The sequence below is a fragment of the Zosterops lateralis genome (assembly GCF_965231275.1).
Source record: "Zosterops lateralis genome assembly, chromosome: 2".
NCBI lineage: Eukaryota > Metazoa > Chordata > Aves > Passeriformes > Zosteropidae > Zosterops > Zosterops lateralis.
This window is the reverse complement of record NC_139763.1, coordinates 81,491,421-81,510,581: the sequence shown is the minus strand read 5'-3', so window position 1 is coordinate 81,510,581 and position 19,161 is coordinate 81,491,421. Positions and strand designations below refer to the sequence as shown.

Sequence of the window (19,161 nt, the reverse complement as noted above, 5' to 3'; positions counted from 1 at the left end):
ACAAAGTGATATAACCTGATTACAAGGCATTCCCTTGGAAAAAAACTAAATTAAGTCCCTTGGGGTATACAGTGAAGCACACTGTATAAACTCTGCCTCCTTATACACAAGTCTGATTCCAATTAAGGAGGAACAAATTAGGTTAAACACATTAGGCTAGAAGCACATTAGATTAGTTTTCTCCCAAGCATGGAATTCAGCAGTAATATTGCAGTATCAATATTTATCATAAGTTTAAATCACATTTCAGAGAACAAGGTTTCTGGACTAAAAATATTTCATAGATCATTGTAAGGTAACAGATCTGCCTCCAAGGTAGCTTTAAATGAATTTTGCTGCAATGCAGCTTTCTTTAAAATTTAACAAGGAACTAATTTTTCAAATACTTGTTTCCGGTAGGTAACAAAAATATTTTATTCAAAAGGATATTTTCTTTTATGCTTAACACTCATTTGACTGTGGATTAATTTGTAATGTCTGTGACAATACCTTGCTTACCCTCTGGTTAAAACATCTACCCAAACTTTGGGAAAACACCAAGAATTTATAACCATAGAAGATACGAGGCTTCAAGAGGTGAACCCTTTTCTACACTGAGTGAATGCCACAGGTTTTGAAAAGTATCTTCTTTTTCCAAGAAACCAGAAAAAATCATCCAAGCAACAGGACCTTCAGCAACTTTAGAAACAGCCACTGTATCTGGAATTACTCCACTTCCATTAAGTTTGTGACAGCTCAAAATTCTTGGATGGAACTATTTCTGTGAATGAGACAGGCCCTCATCTCAAATTTCCGCAACTCACATATCCTGACTGGGCTGTAGCATTAGAAAGCAACAAATAAAGAAAGGAACTACAGGTGGGGAAAAAGCCCTTGGCGATGCCATTTCCCTCCCGTATAGACTCACATGTGGAAAATTGTCCACTTACATTTTACTTCAACAACCATGTTGCAAACTAACAGGGAAGTTCTCACTCATAACAAACGTAGTCAAAAACCAACCCCAAATGCAACCAGCATATAGTAAGAATTTTATTGAATACATTTAGAAAAAAAACTAGAGCATGAAGACATGAGATTAATTTCTGTGTATAAGTTTTATGAATGTGCAGAATCAAAGAGCCATGCAAAAAGTCATCTCCTCTTCAACTGTTATTCAATACTCCTATAATGGGAAAAATTATAACCATCCTAAAACAGTGTTCCAGACACATAACTCATTACTTTAAAAAGGATCTCCTTCCTGCACAGAAGTAAAAAAAAAATAATAGCAAATTGGGATAGACCAATCATTAACAGGTACAGTATTTATTTAATGAATACTCATGCCATGTTTAAAGAATGCAAGCCAAAAATGCATCATTATGTAGAACAGGCATTTTTTCCTTCAAGGCAAAATTCCTAGTAAAACTAATTCCTGAAATGGTGACTTGATAATGTACATAATCCAGAATACCATCCAATGGAAGATTTTTTTTGTCAAGCTGTACCAGTGCTATGTATGACGTAAGAGTCAGAGTAGCTGATCAGCCCGATGCTTAGCAGTGTATTAACATTCCACATAAATCCCAATTCCTCCAAGAAATGTTATTACAGATACAAGATCATAGAATTGTTATGACTGGAAAAACCTCTAAGATCACCAAGCACCAAGGTAGCACCACCACCATGTTCACCATTAAACCATGTCCTTAAATGCCATAGCCATGTTTTTTTTAACACTGCTTCTCTGGACAGCTTATTCTAATGCCTGATAACCCTTTCCATGAAAATGACTTCTCCTAACATCCAATCTAACTCTCCCCTGGCACAACTTGAGGCCATTTCCTCTCATTCTATCACTTGTTACCTGAGATGCAATATTAGGTATGAAATATGTTATGTTAGATAGGAAAATGGGCTTATACATGAGGGAAAGGATTAAGATTTCTGTCAAAAACTTGCAGACCCATGCAATTTTTCATATTCTAAAGGGATCGTGAAGATGAAGTTTTATATGCACCTGGACAGTCAGTTCTGACTCATGTAACTTGTCTACATGTAAACCCACACTGAAACATACTACAGCTCTTAAACACTTATTTATAAAAATATAGTTAGACTGCATGAACTTAGTCAATTTGATAAATACAGCACAACATCTGAAAGCATGAAAAAAAGACAAATTCAACACCAAGTATTCCTGTTTGTACTGGTTTGCAATTTAGCATTATATTATTAGACAGGTGACAGCCTGTGATCAAAAACCACTTTACTTATTTGACCAGTCTTGCTTTTGGGAAAGTATCAATCGTGATTAGTACACAGGTCTGCTACATGTATACAGTTGGCCTCACCTTCCCTCCACACTTACTAATCAAAGTTACAGCCAAGCCAATATTCCATCAGTGCCTGCTACCACTATGCATGCCAAGATGTCATTGCATGACACACCAGGATCAACCCTTGGTGTGTTGAAGCCAGCTGTGAGCAACTGCTCAAAACACAAATTCAGTGACAGCTCTTGCAGCTTCAGGATAGATGCAGATGGTTATAAAAAATTGCTAAAAATTGCTGCAGGTAAACAGAGAGCTCATGGCAGTCTAGGCCATCTGAAGGTTTATCTATTTTGAAAAGCATCTGAGGCCATAGAAACTACGCTGTTATTGTAAAATCTATATACCTTCTATCTTGACCAATGCTGGTGGGGTTTTATGGGTTCTTTAATTTGTTTGCTTGCTTTTTTAAACAGGTAAGTTTTAAAACTGGTTGTATTGCCACTGATGGGGAGAGTCATTATAGAACACCTGAAGTGTCTTTAGTTTTGTGCTGAAAGTATGAACAACAGGAGAAGAGTAGGAGGAATGAACAAAAAGCAAAAGCAAAATTGGGGACTGTGTTTACAGGAGCTTTCTCCCACTTATGGCCAAGGTGACAAAGCTACCAGTAGAATGTAGTTTGAAAAGAGTGTAACAAGTAGTTACAGGATCCCAAAGCCTGCAGCATTCACAGCAGATGGCCCGTTCATCCACATTTCTCTCCATTTAGGGTTTAGTGCACTAAGGCAGAATACGACTTATTTAAAAACAGAAATTCTATTTTCCCAAGGAATTCAATTCTCCATATAGTTCTTAAAATGGGTTTTACATTATGTAAACCTACTGCAGATGAGGATGCAAATTAAGTGAAAATATGTTTTCCACTTTTTTTAACATATTTAGGTTATTTATATATCCATATGGATAGACACATTTGAACTTGCTCGTTAAACAAGAACTTTATCCTGGCGTTTAAGCACTGCTATTTTTGCTGTCCAAGTTCAGAGTTGTGCACACGCAAACACAGACGGCACGCTAGGAGCTACAGCTATCTAGAATTTTTCATCCACTGATGTTCTCAGTGTCATACTAATAAGTACTCCACTTGCTGGTTCAGAACACATCAAGGAACATCTGTTCAATTTGCAGAGGACCACTTGGCAGGCACACATTTTATAAGCTTGTACCCTATCGATTCTCAGTACCTGACATTTTCAAATTAAAAAAAAAAAAAGAAAAAAAAAAGAGGAAAAAAAGGCATTATTAGAGGTTAACAGAATCTATACAGCAGAACATAGAGCTGAAATTATGTAGAAGGGCCCAAGGGAGTAAGAAACCATGCTCAAACTAAGCAATCGAGGACAAAGGATCTTGAAATGAAGGTAGAGAAGCACCAAAACAAATTTATATATGTGTACACACATATATATATATTTGTACCACCGGTGTTACTTCCTTGGTATTCAGGGACGGTTTCTTTGGTAATGTATTTCCTACTACTTAAAGCATGAAGTAGGACTTCAAGTACTGTCAAAAGAAGTCTGAGCTCAAGTCAAATCGTACTTAATGGAAAACAGCAAGATTCTCAGAAATCTGTATTTCACTTCAGAATGCCTTTACTACACCCTGTGTTTGTCCTGACACTATTCCAGGTCTGCCAAGCCTGGTAGATGAGCACCCATGCATGCCAAGAGCCCGTAAGACCTCTTGTTTACATATACAGGATTAGGCACAACAAAAAATGATGTGCATTTTTTATTACTTTTATAGGAAAACATCTTTATTTCAGCTGTAAGCTGAAATTAGGAAATCATTCCAAGCAGAAATAGAAAGGAACATTACTCTGTGTGTTGCTGCTTGGATACAAAGAAAATAAAACCTCATTTTTACAGCTATCCTGTTTTCAGCCACATACCTTTCTGATGAACTGAAAACAAAACTAAGGTCTTGATTTCTAATTGTGGTCTGTTCAAAAGATATAGTATTCTTTTTATAGTATTTTGATTCAAAAGTACAATTTCAGACAGACATTTAAAAGCATGTTGTTTCTCCTAAGATTTATCCTGTACATAACTGCAGTTTTTAGATGATCATCCTCAGAGTCAAGAGATAAACACATCTATGTGGAGATTATTTTACCAAGATACCTACAGTGTGTCCTGGCTCCTCCTACTACACATATCCATCTACTCTGAGAAGAGTCTTGAGATTTTCAATGTTGTAGAACAGGACAGGCTATACATTCTAAAGGCTGTCAAATATATCCAGCACTTTGGTAATTTTATAATAGTTTTTTGTTTGCATACTCTTCACAGCTGAAATGCTAAGTTATACAGCCATTTCATGGTCCATTTAGTTTTATATTTAACAATTCAAATAGCAAATGTAAAGGAGTAAAAATAAAAATCCCTTCTTGCCACCTGCCTTTTAATTTTAAGCCGATCTGCTTTGATACATCAAAGACAGAAGGAGCCATCAAGTACTGAAATCCTTGGACTAATAGCAATTATTTCATCCCTCCATAGCCAACAAGTATTGAAACAAACCTACGTTTCAGAATACAAAATCTACAAGTGTACAACTTTATATTTCTGTTTATGTAACCTTTTATTCTAGATGTGGAATTACATGCTAATCAGTTTAAACTCAGATTTTTTGTATCTGCATTACTGTATGCTTCATAACAGTGTTGAATTTAGCACAGGCTACCGAATGCATCCAGTCTAAAGAGAAGAGCTGAAAAACAAAGAAACCCACTGTGAACAGAAAGCACATCTACTGGGATAGTCAGTGCATGGCAGGGAAGGTTGCAAGCAAAGGGCAATTAGCTGCTTTGCTCTAAATTCCCATGGAGACATTGCATCTAGCATAAACATACCCATGGGAGCGGGAGAAGAAATAACTGTTACCCTTTCAAGTTTACACCCCCATTTACTGTGCATCAATTCCTTTCTAGAAGGGAACAGATGATCTAGCATTAAAAAAAGAGAAATCTATATAAAAGTTAAATATTTGATTACAGTAGCAAGTCACCACTTCATCATGGGAAATAACTTCTCTTGGAATCGTTATTGATCCGAACTCTCCTTTTTGGGTTGTGTGTTGGATACTGGTAACTCCAGACTTGCCCATAGCAGGGGCTCTGCTTTTCTCATAGTGAGCTCGATCTTTGTAGCCGTCATGTTCACGTAACTCCTCTTTACATCGATCACCTGGAATGGAAAAGGTATTTCACACTTCAATCTGACAGACTGATAGACATTGGGGAATTAAGTTAGGGAGTACCTCATCACTAAATTTCAGTAGATGTAGAGGTAGATGAAGATCCCTCTGGTATCTTGAAAAATCAGCTGTTTCTCATTCCCAAGCTATGGAATGTTTATGGCATAAACATGCCTGTGCATATCCAACATACACTGGCTAACATACAGAAGCAAGACTTTTCTGCAACACCACTACCATGGTGTTGGGACCAGAAAAGACCTTGGAAAGCCACCTTCTGTACAAAGCAGTGTCCATTATGATGTCACATTGGATCTCCTGGGTCATTATATTCAGATTTAAATGGAATTACTCAATGTCATGCAATGAAAATTCTTGCACAAAAATAGAGTAACGAGTAAAACAAAACCATTCTGAAAGAGAGGAAGCTGAATGCTTATGTTTTGTTTTCCTTCTGGGTTTTTTTGTTTGATTGTTTTGTTTCTTTTTAACAGAAAAAAATATTTTTGTACTTACTCCCCATAGCTTCACACTACGATGAAACTCTTTTTCTCCTTCAAATACAATATGGATATTTACCTTAAAAGGAAAAACAACAGAAAATAAGAAAATTTTATCATGTTAATGAAACATCTTACATGTCAAGCATGCTTAAACAGAATATACTATGTTAGGACTTGGATCCTACAATGACCAAAGTGACAAAATTGTCCCTCAGAAATAGAAGTGAGTATCTATTTTAATGGATTCTGATACAGTGGTAGTTGACAGTAACCACTGATGGCTTCTCATTTTAGATAAAGAAATCAAAGTAACATTTTAACACCTGTTTAATATCAGTAGCTGTGAAACAGAATACAATGAAGAATGCTATCAAATTACATTAAGTCAAATATAACTAAATGATGACTATAATTATTTATACATATGGTGATGCAAACCCATCACAATTAAAGATTTTTTTTGCATGCTGTATTGCAGCTTTTAAAAAAACCCACACATTAAACTGCAGATGTCCAAACAGAAGGGAGAAGAAAAGCTATACAAATTTGAACAAACACAAATGCCAAGAAAAAGTAGTTACTCAAAAAAGTCTTATGCTCTCTCTGCCTTGTAAATAAAGCCAAGCAGATTTTCCTAAGTTCAAGTTGCTGATCTTAAGGTAGAGGCTCACCACGGTGCTGTTAGCTTCTACGTAGCTCAGATCAGGGACAGAGTTTTTAGCATATACAGAAATAGTCACTTCTCCTCCAGTCTGGTGCCAGTCATGCCTGCATGGAACTACTTTTGTACTCTATATAAGGAAAAAGGCACAGAAAAAAAAGAACAACTTAGAATTACATTAGAATATTTTTTTACAAGATTAACAGCATAAACACCCAGGATTTTTCTAAAATAGCCAATTAGCATAGCTAATAAAGGACTATATTTCATCTTCAGAGGAGATTGCAAGACTTCACTTACAACTCTTTTTACTAAGTATTTCAGTATCTCCCTCTCAAACAAACTACAACAAAAAAAAATGTTACTTGGTGGATCAACCTCCTTTCCAAGACTACAGTTAGCCAGCAGGTTATAGAAAGGAACTGAAGGAAGAGAAGGAATGCCACGACTCCAAGAATGTTTCATATTCCTGCAAAACAGTTTTATTACCCTCTGTTCTCTGATGCAGAAGAAGTAAACTGTGAAAAATCCCCCAAAATAAAAACAAAAAGCTAAAGTAAAAAAACCCTTTGCTGGATAGAAGCCCATTATCTCAATACACATACAGTTAATACACACATGGTTTCTTTAAATGTAGGTAAATTCTTTACTCTCTTTTTCTACACTCTCCCGCTTCAGGCTCACAACTTCGGCTTTTTTTTTAATCCCTACTTTCTGTACTTGCAAACAATTTTTGAACAAAAATATAAATCTTCAAAGCAAGCAGCTATTATAAGATTTAAAGGAAGTAATGGATTTGTGAAGTAATTTTTCTAAAACGAGGTAACAAAACTACACTTTTTGAAATGTATCTTTATTTTCTTCTGTTAAACATTCCTGATGGTCTCAGTGTCAAATCCATTTTGCCTCAGCAACAGATGATATATTCACAACAAGACCTTTGTGATCACCTGCATCCATTGTGTGACCAAATAACGTATTTCAAGTGTTATGGTCCATTATTATATTCTATAATATTCTTAAAAAATCAAGTGTATCTGTGCCACAGACTACTTCACACTCCATTTCTCAGTTCTCCTGCTGTGTATCCTTCACATTATGTCAGAGGCAGTGATTTGCAATAGCTCAGCTACAGTAATAACTCATTCAAGCTACAAACTACATTTCAGTATTCGAAGTTCAGAATGGCCAGTTACAGAATGCAATCTTAATGCCACTTACCGCATCCTTTTTAGTCCATACGTGTGTTCCTCTTGTGCAGCCTTCTTGAGCTAAAAATGTATTGAAGTCAGAAGTTTTTCTTTTACAACAGCTCCAATACTTCATCCTTGAAAGTTTGCAAAGTAATTAACAAACAATATTTAGGACATTATTTACTGTGAAGATTGAAGATCAGTTTTTTATGCAATATTACTGTTACTTTAGTATACCCCCTTCAAGCATTGCCATTTTTGACTGAAGAGGGAATACAGAATAAATCAAGGCAACATCTACAAAGAAAGCATGAACACACAACTAGTGTGTTTAACTAGACTAGTTAAAAAAACCCTGAAGCTAACTGAATACTAACCCTTCACAGAACACAGGTACAAAAATGGAAGTTAGCTGAATACTAACCCTTCATGGAATATAGGTACACCAGAATGGTATATACATACTTCTTCTGTGCTGTGTGGTCCTTCGTATGTCTGGGGGGATAAAGAATTTTAAGTGTTTTACTGTTACAGGATTTGGAGCAAAGAAAAAAAAATAGAACAAAACACAACAAAAATCAGAAATAATGACCAAAGTACAACAAAGCTTTCGGGTAAATAATCTATTATCTAATGGTTTGTCCTAGCTTTTCAAAGTAACCATTCAATCTTCCTTCACAGAAGGCTCTCTGGCATTGCTAAGAAGCTGTATTTTCTGTTAGTTCAAAGGCACACATCAATGGTGACACCATTTATGCTCATAAAGTTCACTGCAGATCCTCAGAGATTTCTGCCTTTAAGATACTCAGCATTCAGAGAAAACAAGAACTTAACTTGAAAACAAATTAAATTCATTGTTCATAAAACACATGGATTCTTAAAAGACAGTAAAATAAACAATATACAACTTAGCCACTGAGTATCAGATCAGTTCTTCCCAACACAAAGACTGCCAAAGTTCTCCTCCCACCACAGCTTTGGTAGATAATGCAAAAACTGTCAGGTAAAATAGCTATTTAAATCTTACTGTACCATTTTGCACAATGCAAGTGTGTCACTGTAACTTTCACTTTAAATGACTACGTAATACAATGAATAATTTTGGTGCGGGAAGTGTTAAAACACTGACTTTTTAATTCTTCTTGCAGGAAGCATTAACTGTTAAGATCTGTAGATGCTTCTATTATCAGATTATCAAGAGCAACTCAAGTGTTATCAGTAAGCCACCTCTCACTAGTATTATATTTAATATGTTAAGTCAAAACACAAGAGTACCACGGATTTGACAAGCCTACTATTTCAAAGTTCATGACAGCCTTAAAAAAACTTCAACTTTCTGTAAACAACTCACATTTGTCCATACTGAACTGTGTTATCAAATGTGCATTTGTTAAACCAAATGGACTTTGTGCCTTTTCCAAATTAACTTGTAGCACACAGAAAACCAAAACTGCTCACCACACAAAAACCCAGAACTGCTCACCTAACAGCTGAGCAGCTGGATTTAGAGTGTAACTGAACCACTTACTTTTGAACAGCCTGAATTTTTACATGCCGTCCCAATCTTGATTTCATCACTATCTTCCTCTGTAAACAGAATATTACAGAAAATAACGAATGAATTGTATAATCTACTGAACACTTTGCTTTTATTAAGAACGGAGCCAATGAGGAGATTAGAAAAACCTCCCTCTTCAAGCCTCTATTTTCTGCCTGACACTGAAATCTGCCAGAGGTACAAAGAAACATTCCAAAAGCTGTATTACCTATGCATCAAATTCTGGGCTCTGTATCTTTACACATTTTAAGTGGGGTAAATAAAAAAAGATGAAGAGGATCATTACAATCACAGGGGAAGAGAACAATCATTCATCTTGTTCAGTTTTGTAAAACTAAGAATATAAAAGGCTTCAACTGCTGTCTATAAATACACACAAGGAAATAATCTGGATACCATGGAGAAAGAAGAGCTAAATTAGTTTGGCACAAGAACAAAAGAGCACAAAATAGCCACAAGCGTAGGTTGAAATGATAAAGTTTCTTAAGGATCAGTGTCGTTCTGGAACCAAATTCCAAATAAAATGTGGGAAGAAAGAGGAAAAGCACACAAGGGAAAACCAACTACTCTTCAGAGGAATTCCACCAATTTGTGAAGGATTTATATGATGCTGTCTCTGCAATAGGGAGTAAAGTTCATTTCTTGGTAACTCTGTCAGTCACATATCCAGAAATGGATATTCCCATTATGTCCGTTCTAACCAGGAAATCTTAGAAAACACACAGTTCAAATAATGCTAAGGACAATGTACTTCTCCTGACAACCAAGTCTCCATGTTATCCACACTTGAACTTCAATCATCATTCCCTGGACTGGAAGGTATTTTCAAGATTATTAAGAAAAACAACATAATTACAGGAAACCATTAGTTCAGAAATGATATGATCAGCATTTCATTTATTTGTCTGACACTTAGCATCACATATACTTAATTAATTTCCCTGTTTCCTTACCTTTTCTCCCTTCATTTTCTGATGACAGTTTCAGTTTATCAAGAGCTTGTTTCAAGGAAGCTGACACTTTCAGCTGCAAATTTGTCATTGGCTCATCTGGGCTAAAAAAATCCATGCGTTAGTGTCAACTTACTTTGTGAGAAAGAATTTATAGAAGACAAAGTAGTAACTTTTAATCTTCCTACAAGGCTATTCCTTTTAAATCTCCCTTCAACAAACAAACTACATTTGTAAATGCCAATCTTTCCTGTTCATTAAAAAACAGACCAGAAACTGAGAAGGCAAGTCTTGGTTTTCAACTGGAAATCCTAAATACTTTACAAAAATTAAAAAAAAAAAAAAATCAGAGATTCTAAGTAATCTAAATTCAAGCACCCCAAATTATTTTTATTACTGTTTAAAACACTTTACACAGCTCCTAGCGGCATTTTAAGCTATGAGGTTATAGACTTTAACGGTTGCGTCTTGTGGATCTAAGTGCTGAAAGATCAAGCACTTCTTTGTCATAACCAAAATTCTTTTCTCATATTTTGACAATTAAGATAACATCATCACTGCTATCAAAACCAAGGTCTTCTAAGGTTAGTTTTGGAATTTCTACACTATATGAAATGTACAACACTGAATAACCAAGCAAGCTTTAACCTGGCAAACTGAAAACCTTAAGTTTCATATACTGTACCTTGGCCTCTTAATTGTTTCCAATGGTTTTGGTGCCTGAATTATGTGTTCCTGAAATTTGGGTTTCAGTTCAGCTAGCTCCTTTCGTTCAGAGGTAGTTTTGACTTCTGGTTTAACAGGCTCAGGAGGTTTCTCGCTATTATGGAGACCCTTTGTACAGCCCTATTGTGGAAAACATGTTTTTATTTATATATAAATGCAGCGTAGATCGTGTGCATGAAAAATTAACAAAAACTGCAGTAAGTTTTCTAGAATCATTTCTTCAGCTCCATCACCTCTTTTAGCCCACTCTAAACAATGGCTGCAAAAGAAACCCTACCACTAAAGTGGAAAATATTTTCATTTTGGACACTGGTTAAAAGAAAAATGCATACTTTTCTGTCAAGTAAAACAGCAATAAATGTTGACCATCATAATGGCCATCCATGACCATCAAATATTGACCAGCAATAAGTGTTGTCTTTATTAGCAAGTAGTTCCATCAAAATCTATTTTGAGAATTTTAACAATTAAAGCTTGAAAATGAGCCTTGACTTCACCATTATATGAAGAAAAATAAAGCATATAAGAATTAAGACAGTTCTAATAGAAGTAAGCTAATTTAAAACATGTAAGCACGTGTACCATTTAATATTAATCACGGCCACATGACAAGGATAAAAACTGCAAATAATCATGAGTACATACCACAATGCTTAAGAAGTCAGAGAAGTCTGTTGTTCTCCTCTTACAACATGACCAACCCTACAAACATTTGGAATAGAAACAACATAGGCATGACTACCAGACTTGACAACAACTAAAAAAAAGCAAAATATTTATTATGTTCCTTTAAAAGATGTGGCACATCAAAATTAGCAATTGTTTTCTTCCCTTCTGTGGACAATATTATCATTTGCATTTTTAAAAGTCAGAGAAGACTTCTAGCTTGCTGATGCTGCCTTTATCAGAAAGTTCAGTAAATGTGAGACAATACTTCCATGACAAGTTAGGTGCCAACTCTGTACAACAGAAAATAGAAATGTTACTTCATCTCACAAAGTAACATGTAAGCAAAACAAACAAATGCTACACCTGAGACCAGGCTCACCTATGGCCCAATGCACAGGCCCTCTCCCAAAAATGACAGGGATTTTGTTTTTCTTTTCTTGAGCACCACTCAGATCTTTCAATTGCTTATTTCCCACCAACAGAGCTGGATATTTGCACTGCACAGCTATCCAACTACATCAATCAGGAGCACTTTTTGTTATATAAACCAGAAATTCAATTTTAGAGCAAATTGCCTTTCCACTGTGAACAATGTATCTTAGAACTCAAAGAACCTTATTAGAGGCAACAGTTTGACTAATGCAACAACTGCTTTGAAAGCTTAAGTGGTGCAACACAATGGGTTTTAGGTAGGTGGTTCTAAAATACCCTGAAAATATTAACCATTTCCACAGCTGAGGAGACAAAAGGTTCATCCTGCCCACCTAGATTACCTAGAACTCACAGCAGGAAGAAAATTGCTCATTTGCAATTATGATAAATTTTTAATTAGGTCAAGAGGCAGATTACAAAAAGGGAGAAAGTGGTACTTGTTTATAAACAGTGAATATGTAAGAGAAAGAGGGAGTAAATGTAAGTTTTCGAGCTAACTGTATAATTTCTCTCTTTACAATTATGTTGAAGATTTTTGTACTGTGCTCTGAGTACAGCTATAATCTATTTGTAAAATAAATAAATAAATAAATAAATAGCATTGTCTAAGCAACTGTAAAGTATTTGGTCTAAGAGCATTTGTCCCAATTCACCAGTGGCATATGATGGCTGATTCCAGAGTCAGGTACTACAATATAAGCAGTATACTGCAGCTCACAGCAAACACACTGCCCAGCACAAATGCAGAACCTTTCATGAGTCCAAAAGACACCACATCGTAAGGATAAGATGCACTTCCAGTAGAAGTAGTTCATAAGTACCAAGAAAAAAAAAACAAAAACAAAACACTCACCCCTCTCAAAGCTCAGCTGAACAGCAGTTTAGTGTTCTAAGAAAAGTCACTTAGGCTACATCGATAGTAATAAAGTGCCAGACGCTATTTTTGAACACCAGATTTCTGACTACACATAATAAATCATTAGAATGATTTCCAGTACAGTTTCAGTTGTCTCTCAAATGATTCCCTGTAAGCACTTTGTACGCATTCTTCAGTAGACTCTGAAGAGGGAAAACAGTTTAGCACAAAACCAAGGATGGGCTGTGCAGTTGGCCTAAGCACTGGAGACCCAGGTATCCCAGGTATATTTAATTCATCACTGAAGATGGAGCCTAAGAATCCTGGACAGCTGCATAAGAGGCATGGCTGACCAGTCCCAATTTAAGCAACATCCTCATTTGGCTGATTAAATGAACGTGACTGTTTTTTACAGCAGACAAATATTACATACACATTAGTGCCCTGACCACATTAGACCACATGCAGCTGCTCTGAATTCCAAGCAGGTTAATTAACTGAAAGAATATGAAACCTCTCAATGGCTCCACAGTCCTATTTAGAGGACGTAATTAAACTGCTGAGAAACCTAAAGTCAGTCAATCAACAGGAAACAAGTCACCTAGACCTGCATGGCATTTAGACCATATGAGTGGAGTTTTTAATTTCTTTTTCAGGAATGACTAACTGTGCTTTTCTAATTTCATGGGGTTGCTCGCGATAGGCTGAGCATCAATTTCTCAACACTGAAAGATCTGGAATTAAAAAGATGAAAAATCAAAAAGATAATACTTAAAAGGACTGTTGCATACTTACTTTGAGAGCATCATGAAAAACGGGCACACCTGGATGGTATGTGCATGAATCTAGAAGACAGTGATTATTATTAATATTGAGGCATACCAAGAATCTTTATTCATATGATTACAAACCCAGAAAAAAGGTCACATTTGCAATTCATGTACACCATGAGCTGCCCCACTTCCCTGAGTGCACATCATTACTCAGAAAAACACAGATTCCACAAAGAAAGCTCTCTGAGTGCATATATTAAACATAAATAATCAACTCTTCTTTCTTCTTAAGTATTACACAACACAAAGCAGAAAGCAGGTACCTAAGAGAAACTACTACTTCCACGTGGAGCAAGTAAACTTTCTATGGACCATCCCTGGCCTTCATCAGTAATTCAGAAGTAAGAAGGTGACCCTATGGCTACCTGACAGACAGAAAATACTGATTTACCACTTCAAATATATCTATTTGAACCTGACCAGAGCTATTGAGAAGCATTCTGTTAAAAAAAGCCCCTTATTGCAAATCATGAGTTAATTGTTTTAACTGTAATTACCTTGTTCTTTTTTCAATGTCTGTAGTATCTTAAGCCACCTAAGAACCCAAAGGTTAGTCTCCCATATGCATAATTTTGATATGTCAATACTATTTATTACTAACAGATTCTGTACAAACACTATGCTGGAACACAACCTCCATTAATGAAAGTGTTTGTATTCATAGATGTTTATCAACGTTACACAGCTGTTCTCTTTTACTTGTATTCCTTTCACATGTAATAAAACTGCTCTGATTATATAACTTCTCACTGACATTTACTGCGTGGATAGTATTTTACTGACTGACTCTAAACACTATCTCCTAGCCTTTAAAGAAAAATTAGAAACACTTAAAATTAAAAGTGACATAAACAGTAACAATGCACATAATAGGAAGCAAAAAAACCAAAAAGTGTTAAATAACTTTATTAGCAATCTGCTTACAGATATCTAATAAGTAAAAACCCAACCCAAACTCAGTGGTTTTTTTATAAATATGTAGATTTTTAAAGAAACCTTGTGTTGCATAATTTTGATTTTATACTCAGTGCTTAAGTCTAAAGCACTAATACAGTCTGAGAGACACTAGTTCCCACCTTAACTCAAAATGCACTTATTTTGGCACATAAGACCTTCAGCAAGACTTACAAGTATAGCCATAAACCTCTATCAATTCCTTCAGTTTCAGGATGAAAAGCTAATGCTGGTAATCCTCACAGGAAAATTAAAAAGGAAAAACTTGGTTATTTTGCATAGATTCCAGGACTTCACTGTTAAATCAAATAAAAATAAAAGTAGAGATTATTCTTTTCCAAAAGTATGAAAGTATGTCACTAGAAGCATCATGAGGGTAAAAATAAACTCTTTTTTGTAGCAAAGATTATTTCTGAGTCAGAAGACTTAAATGAACATTTTTAATTCTTCATCAGAGGGATGCTGTTAATAATGGCAACTGTTTTAGAGACCAAAACCATCTCATAATCAAATAACTCGGAGGTGGCTACGCTCCAGCTCAAGGCAGGCACAGAAAAGTGCTGGTTGTCCATCTGGCCAAGGGCAATCCTTTTTTCTGGCTCCCTGGAGCTGCTCTGCAGCAGGTACAGCCTGGAGCAAATGACAGCCCACTTGGCTGCTGCCTCCTGAGGGCCCTGTGTGCTCCAGGAGAGAAGATGCCAGGACAAGGAGCTCTGCAGTGCCTCAGCAGATCTGTCCACTGTCCCTGCTAGAGGACAGTGAAACACCAGCTCATCTGCACTCTCACCGAGTCCAACAGCGCCTATCTGGCACAAAGAATCCCTTCTCATGCTAGGTAGGGAAAACTGGAAAATTAGGATACAAGCAGAGAAGAGCATATTCTAGTTCTGATTTGTATGAGATCAGATTGCTGCAGCTTTCAGTTGCTATTCTACATTTTCACTGAAAAAACCCAACAAAACCAGTTACCTCTCCACTGCTGTTAATACCTTTCCTTTACCAGGAAGACCAAAGTATTTCAAAGCCGTTTTCTCTAACCCTCAGATAATTGTTGCAGATACAAGTACCGCAATTTTTCTGGCTTTTCTTTCTGTTTGTAGCTTTTTTGATGTCAATTTCATAGCCAAACTGATCCTACTGTGCACACACTGCTATCACCTTACTGCTACATCCTCAAAGCACTTTATTAGTCATTTCACTAAACGTCAAAGTAGAAATTTGTAGAGGTCACCCAAATGCAAAACCTGGTTCACTGTAGTGACCTGTAAGTAATTACACTTACCTTCAGAACTGCTCAGTCTAGGAGACAGTGATTACACTACATGTTCCAGCCACTCACTGAAACAAATTTCATGTCCTGAAATTGTTTGCCTCAACCCAAACACCACAGAGTTAGCATATAGCCATGCCAACATGACCCAATTTACTACAGCTTGATCACAAACCCTAAAGAAATGTTACTTTTACAACGAGTTCAAGCCACAAAGTCCTAATAGGATTTCTTTCTTCTTTTTTTAACAATAAACACCCTTATCTGTTTTGCCTTTTGGGGCAAAGGGGTGTAGGGGATGGCGGTGGAAAAGACAACTAAATGTAAGCATGCCACAACTGTGCCCACTCCTGCTGTTACTGATATTAGCAAGTCCTACTCAGTATGTTGCCCCTCTCTATGCAAAAATATGTAGCTCGGAAAAACAAACACTCCTTACTGGCACGGTTCTAAACCACGAAAAATGCACAGGCCATAACAGGTTGCCCTACTTCTAACCCTGGGGGGAGTCGCTAAAAACTAAATTAACGCAAAGAGAGCATTCTAGAAATTTAACCAACAGAATTACTTTATGAACCAGGTGAGGGAGAGCCTTCTGCAAACTCAGATCACCCTTCTCTCAGATCAGCCTCTGCGGAATTATGAAATGACAGTTTTCATCAATGCGTTTCATCAGGATTCCCCGCACTCCCAGGAGAAGCGCTGCAAGCGCCCAAGGCACTTGTAAAGGCAGACACACGTGTGCTGTTCTGACACATATAATTACCTGCTTCAAGTCCACACATGTGAACTAAAAAACAAAAAAAACCCCAAACCAACCCACTAAAGTAACAAACAAAAAGCCGCTGGTAACTGTGATGAGTACAACCCCCACAGAGGCCCGCAGCAGAGAAACCTGTGGCCTTGAGAACCTTTGGCAGCGCCGGGCCAGCCCCGGCCCCACACGCGTGTCCCCGGGGCACCGCGGGCCGGGTGACAGCGCCAAGGGCTGGCACTGCCCCGCAGAGCCCGGAGCCGCCCCCGCTGCCCGCACTGCCCGCCAGGGGAGCACCGCGCCCCGGCCCCTCCGCCGCTCTCACCCTCCGTGTTGTTCTCGGGGTCGAAGCGCTGCCCGCAGCCCCGGTTGTAGCAGAGCTGCGACATGGCCGCGGCACCTCCTGCCCCGCCGCCCGGGAGAGCCGAGCCCGGCGGAAGGAAGAGGGATGGAAGGAAGGAAGCCGGGCAGCGGCACCGGGGGCGGGGCAGCTCCGCGGCGGAAAGAGCCGGCCGGAGCCTTCCGGAACCTTCACGAAGCTTCGCGGGGCGGCCGGAACGGGCGGCCGGAACGGGCGGGCGGGCGCGCAGGCGCCGAGCGAGGCCGGGGAACCGCCGAGAGACCGGGCCCGGCAGGGCTGCCCCGGCTGGGCAGGAATTGTCGGCCTAGGGAGAATTTCTGGCACTTGCCTTTATTTTTTTTTTTTTTTTTTTTTTTTTTTAAATTGTGTGTGAGTTTGCTCTGAAATAAACGCTTGTGTGTATTACGTGTTATAAATGTCTGTCTCATCTGCACTGAAGCACTGATACCAGCCCCAGAAACCTACTGTGAAAAACGCTAATTTATGTTCTTTCAGTTTTCTGGAAGTTTTCTTGGCTGCTCCTGACTGCTGGCCCACTCATATATATGCTCTATAGTGTGGATTATAGGGCTTGTATTTACAGTCATAGAATAGTTTGCAGCAGAAGGGGCCTTCAAAGTGACATAACTCCAGCCCCACAGGAAATGCAAGGACACCTCACAGACCACAGCGCTCCAGGCCCCGTCCAGCCTGGCCTTGAGCACCCACTGGGATGGGGCAGCCACTCTCCCAGTGCCTCACTACCCTCACCAGAAACAATGTTTTCCTAATACTGAGTCTAAAACTTTCAGTTTGAAGCCATTCCTTCTTCCGTCACTACATGCTGTTCTAAATACATAACTACAGACATCTACATTTCTGCACGCAATTACAGAGATTCCTCCTGGCTAAACATCTTTTGCACAGCTTTAAAAATAGAATTGCCTAGGTGTTTGCTCAGCGTGTGACAAATCCTGAAGCGAGCGTGCACAGAATGAACAAAAAAAGGGCTTCTTAAAAGGGAGTTGCAGGATGCAAAAAGGATAATCAGGAGGCTGTTTCCAATGTAGCCCTGAACTTCTGCAAACTTGTGAGTTGATGTCTGCTGGCATCTTTTTATGTGTGTCTCACATAAAGATATTCATTTGTCTGAGCCATGGAATACCGAGTGCTTCCTTGTGATCTGCAGTTCCCTTTGAGGCCTCTTGTAGTTTAAAACAGCAAAAAAAAAAAAAAAAAAAAAAAAAAAAAAAAAAAAAAAAAAAAAAAAAAAAAAAAAAAAACACATTCTCTTGCTATTTACCTGAAGCATTTTAATGTATAAGTGCAACTGGTAATAAGAGTTTGGGAAGAAAGGGGAGATGTAAGAATGCCTCTCTTTCTATATAAAAGTGTTTAATTGTTTCTTTTTGTTAGATGCCTTGTGAGTAGAAGATGGACAGAAATACTGCATTAAAGGTGTATGCTATGTCACTACCATAAGGTGAAGAATTGTTCTTAAATATAAAATTCATCTGTTTCCCTGTCAGTGAAAGTGCCCATGAAAATAAAATGTGATTTATATCCATAAAATAAGTTTTGTGGTGTTTTTGTGACCGTGGTTGCATTTCAGCCATAGCGTGCAAAGATACATCTGTTTTAGAAGGAGGCGACATTTTGTTGGCTTTGTGTAATGCAAAAAAAAGTTATGCTTCTGCGGAGGCAGCATCAATTTTTGTTCAAAGAATATTTTTTAAAAAATTCAAGAGGAGTTATTTTAGCAGCGTGGTATTTACTGCATTAAACAGTAGCATTCCTGTGGTGTTAGTAATGGAGATTAGTTCTAACACTCAGAGGAGACTTGTGAAATGAAAAATACAATCGATATGTTTCCAAAAAGCATCATGTGTATATTCCTCACCTAATTGCTATCTCACTGATACGGAGACATGCCTTTATATCTT

General features: G+C 37.7%; 1 protein-coding gene across 3 annotated transcripts; it reads right to left on the bottom strand.

The window, feature by feature from the left end:
* Positions 1 to 1,019: 1,019 nt before the first annotated feature.
* Positions 1,020 to 17,751, bottom strand: CHORDC1 (cysteine and histidine rich domain containing 1). Of its 3 annotated transcripts, none has more exons than XR_014589300.1 (12): positions 17,204 to 17,751; positions 13,863 to 13,912; positions 11,756 to 11,812; positions 11,070 to 11,230; positions 10,388 to 10,488; positions 9,405 to 9,463; positions 8,301 to 8,371; positions 7,905 to 8,010; positions 6,694 to 6,813; positions 6,036 to 6,098; positions 5,176 to 5,509; positions 1,020 to 5,033 (listed from the first exon to the last, which is right to left on the bottom strand). XR_014589300.1 is itself a non-coding variant. In XM_083854753.1 (12 exons), exons 1-11 carry the CDS (start codon positions 17,265 to 17,267, stop codon positions 5,366 to 5,368), a joined length of 996 nt encoding a protein of 331 aa, XP_083710879.1. In that variant the 5' UTR covers positions 17,268 to 17,751; the 3' UTR covers positions 1,020 to 5,033; positions 5,318 to 5,365. The 3 variants fall into 3 exon arrangements, 2 of the variants coding, with proteins under 2 accessions (XP_083710879.1, XP_083710878.1); XM_083854753.1 differs by having other exon boundaries at positions 5,318 to 5,509; XM_083854752.1 differs by having other exon boundaries at positions 1,020 to 5,509.
* Positions 17,752 to 19,161: the final 1,410 nt, after the last annotated feature.

Bases quoted from the DNA above. Each gene is read 5' to 3' on its own strand.
- CHORDC1 (XM_083854752.1), bottom strand. From the start codon at position 17,267: ATGTCGCAGCTCTGCTACAACCGGGGCTGCGGGCAGCGCTTCGACCCC. The intron at 9,464-10,387 runs GTAAGGAAACAG...TTCTGTTTACAG, and splicing joins AGAAAATGAAGGGAGAAAAG to AGGAAGATAGTGATGAAATC. The intron at 6,099-6,693 runs GTGAGCCTCTAC...TTTCCTTTTAAG, and splicing joins TAGAAGCTAACAGCACCGTG to GTAAATATCCATATTGTATT.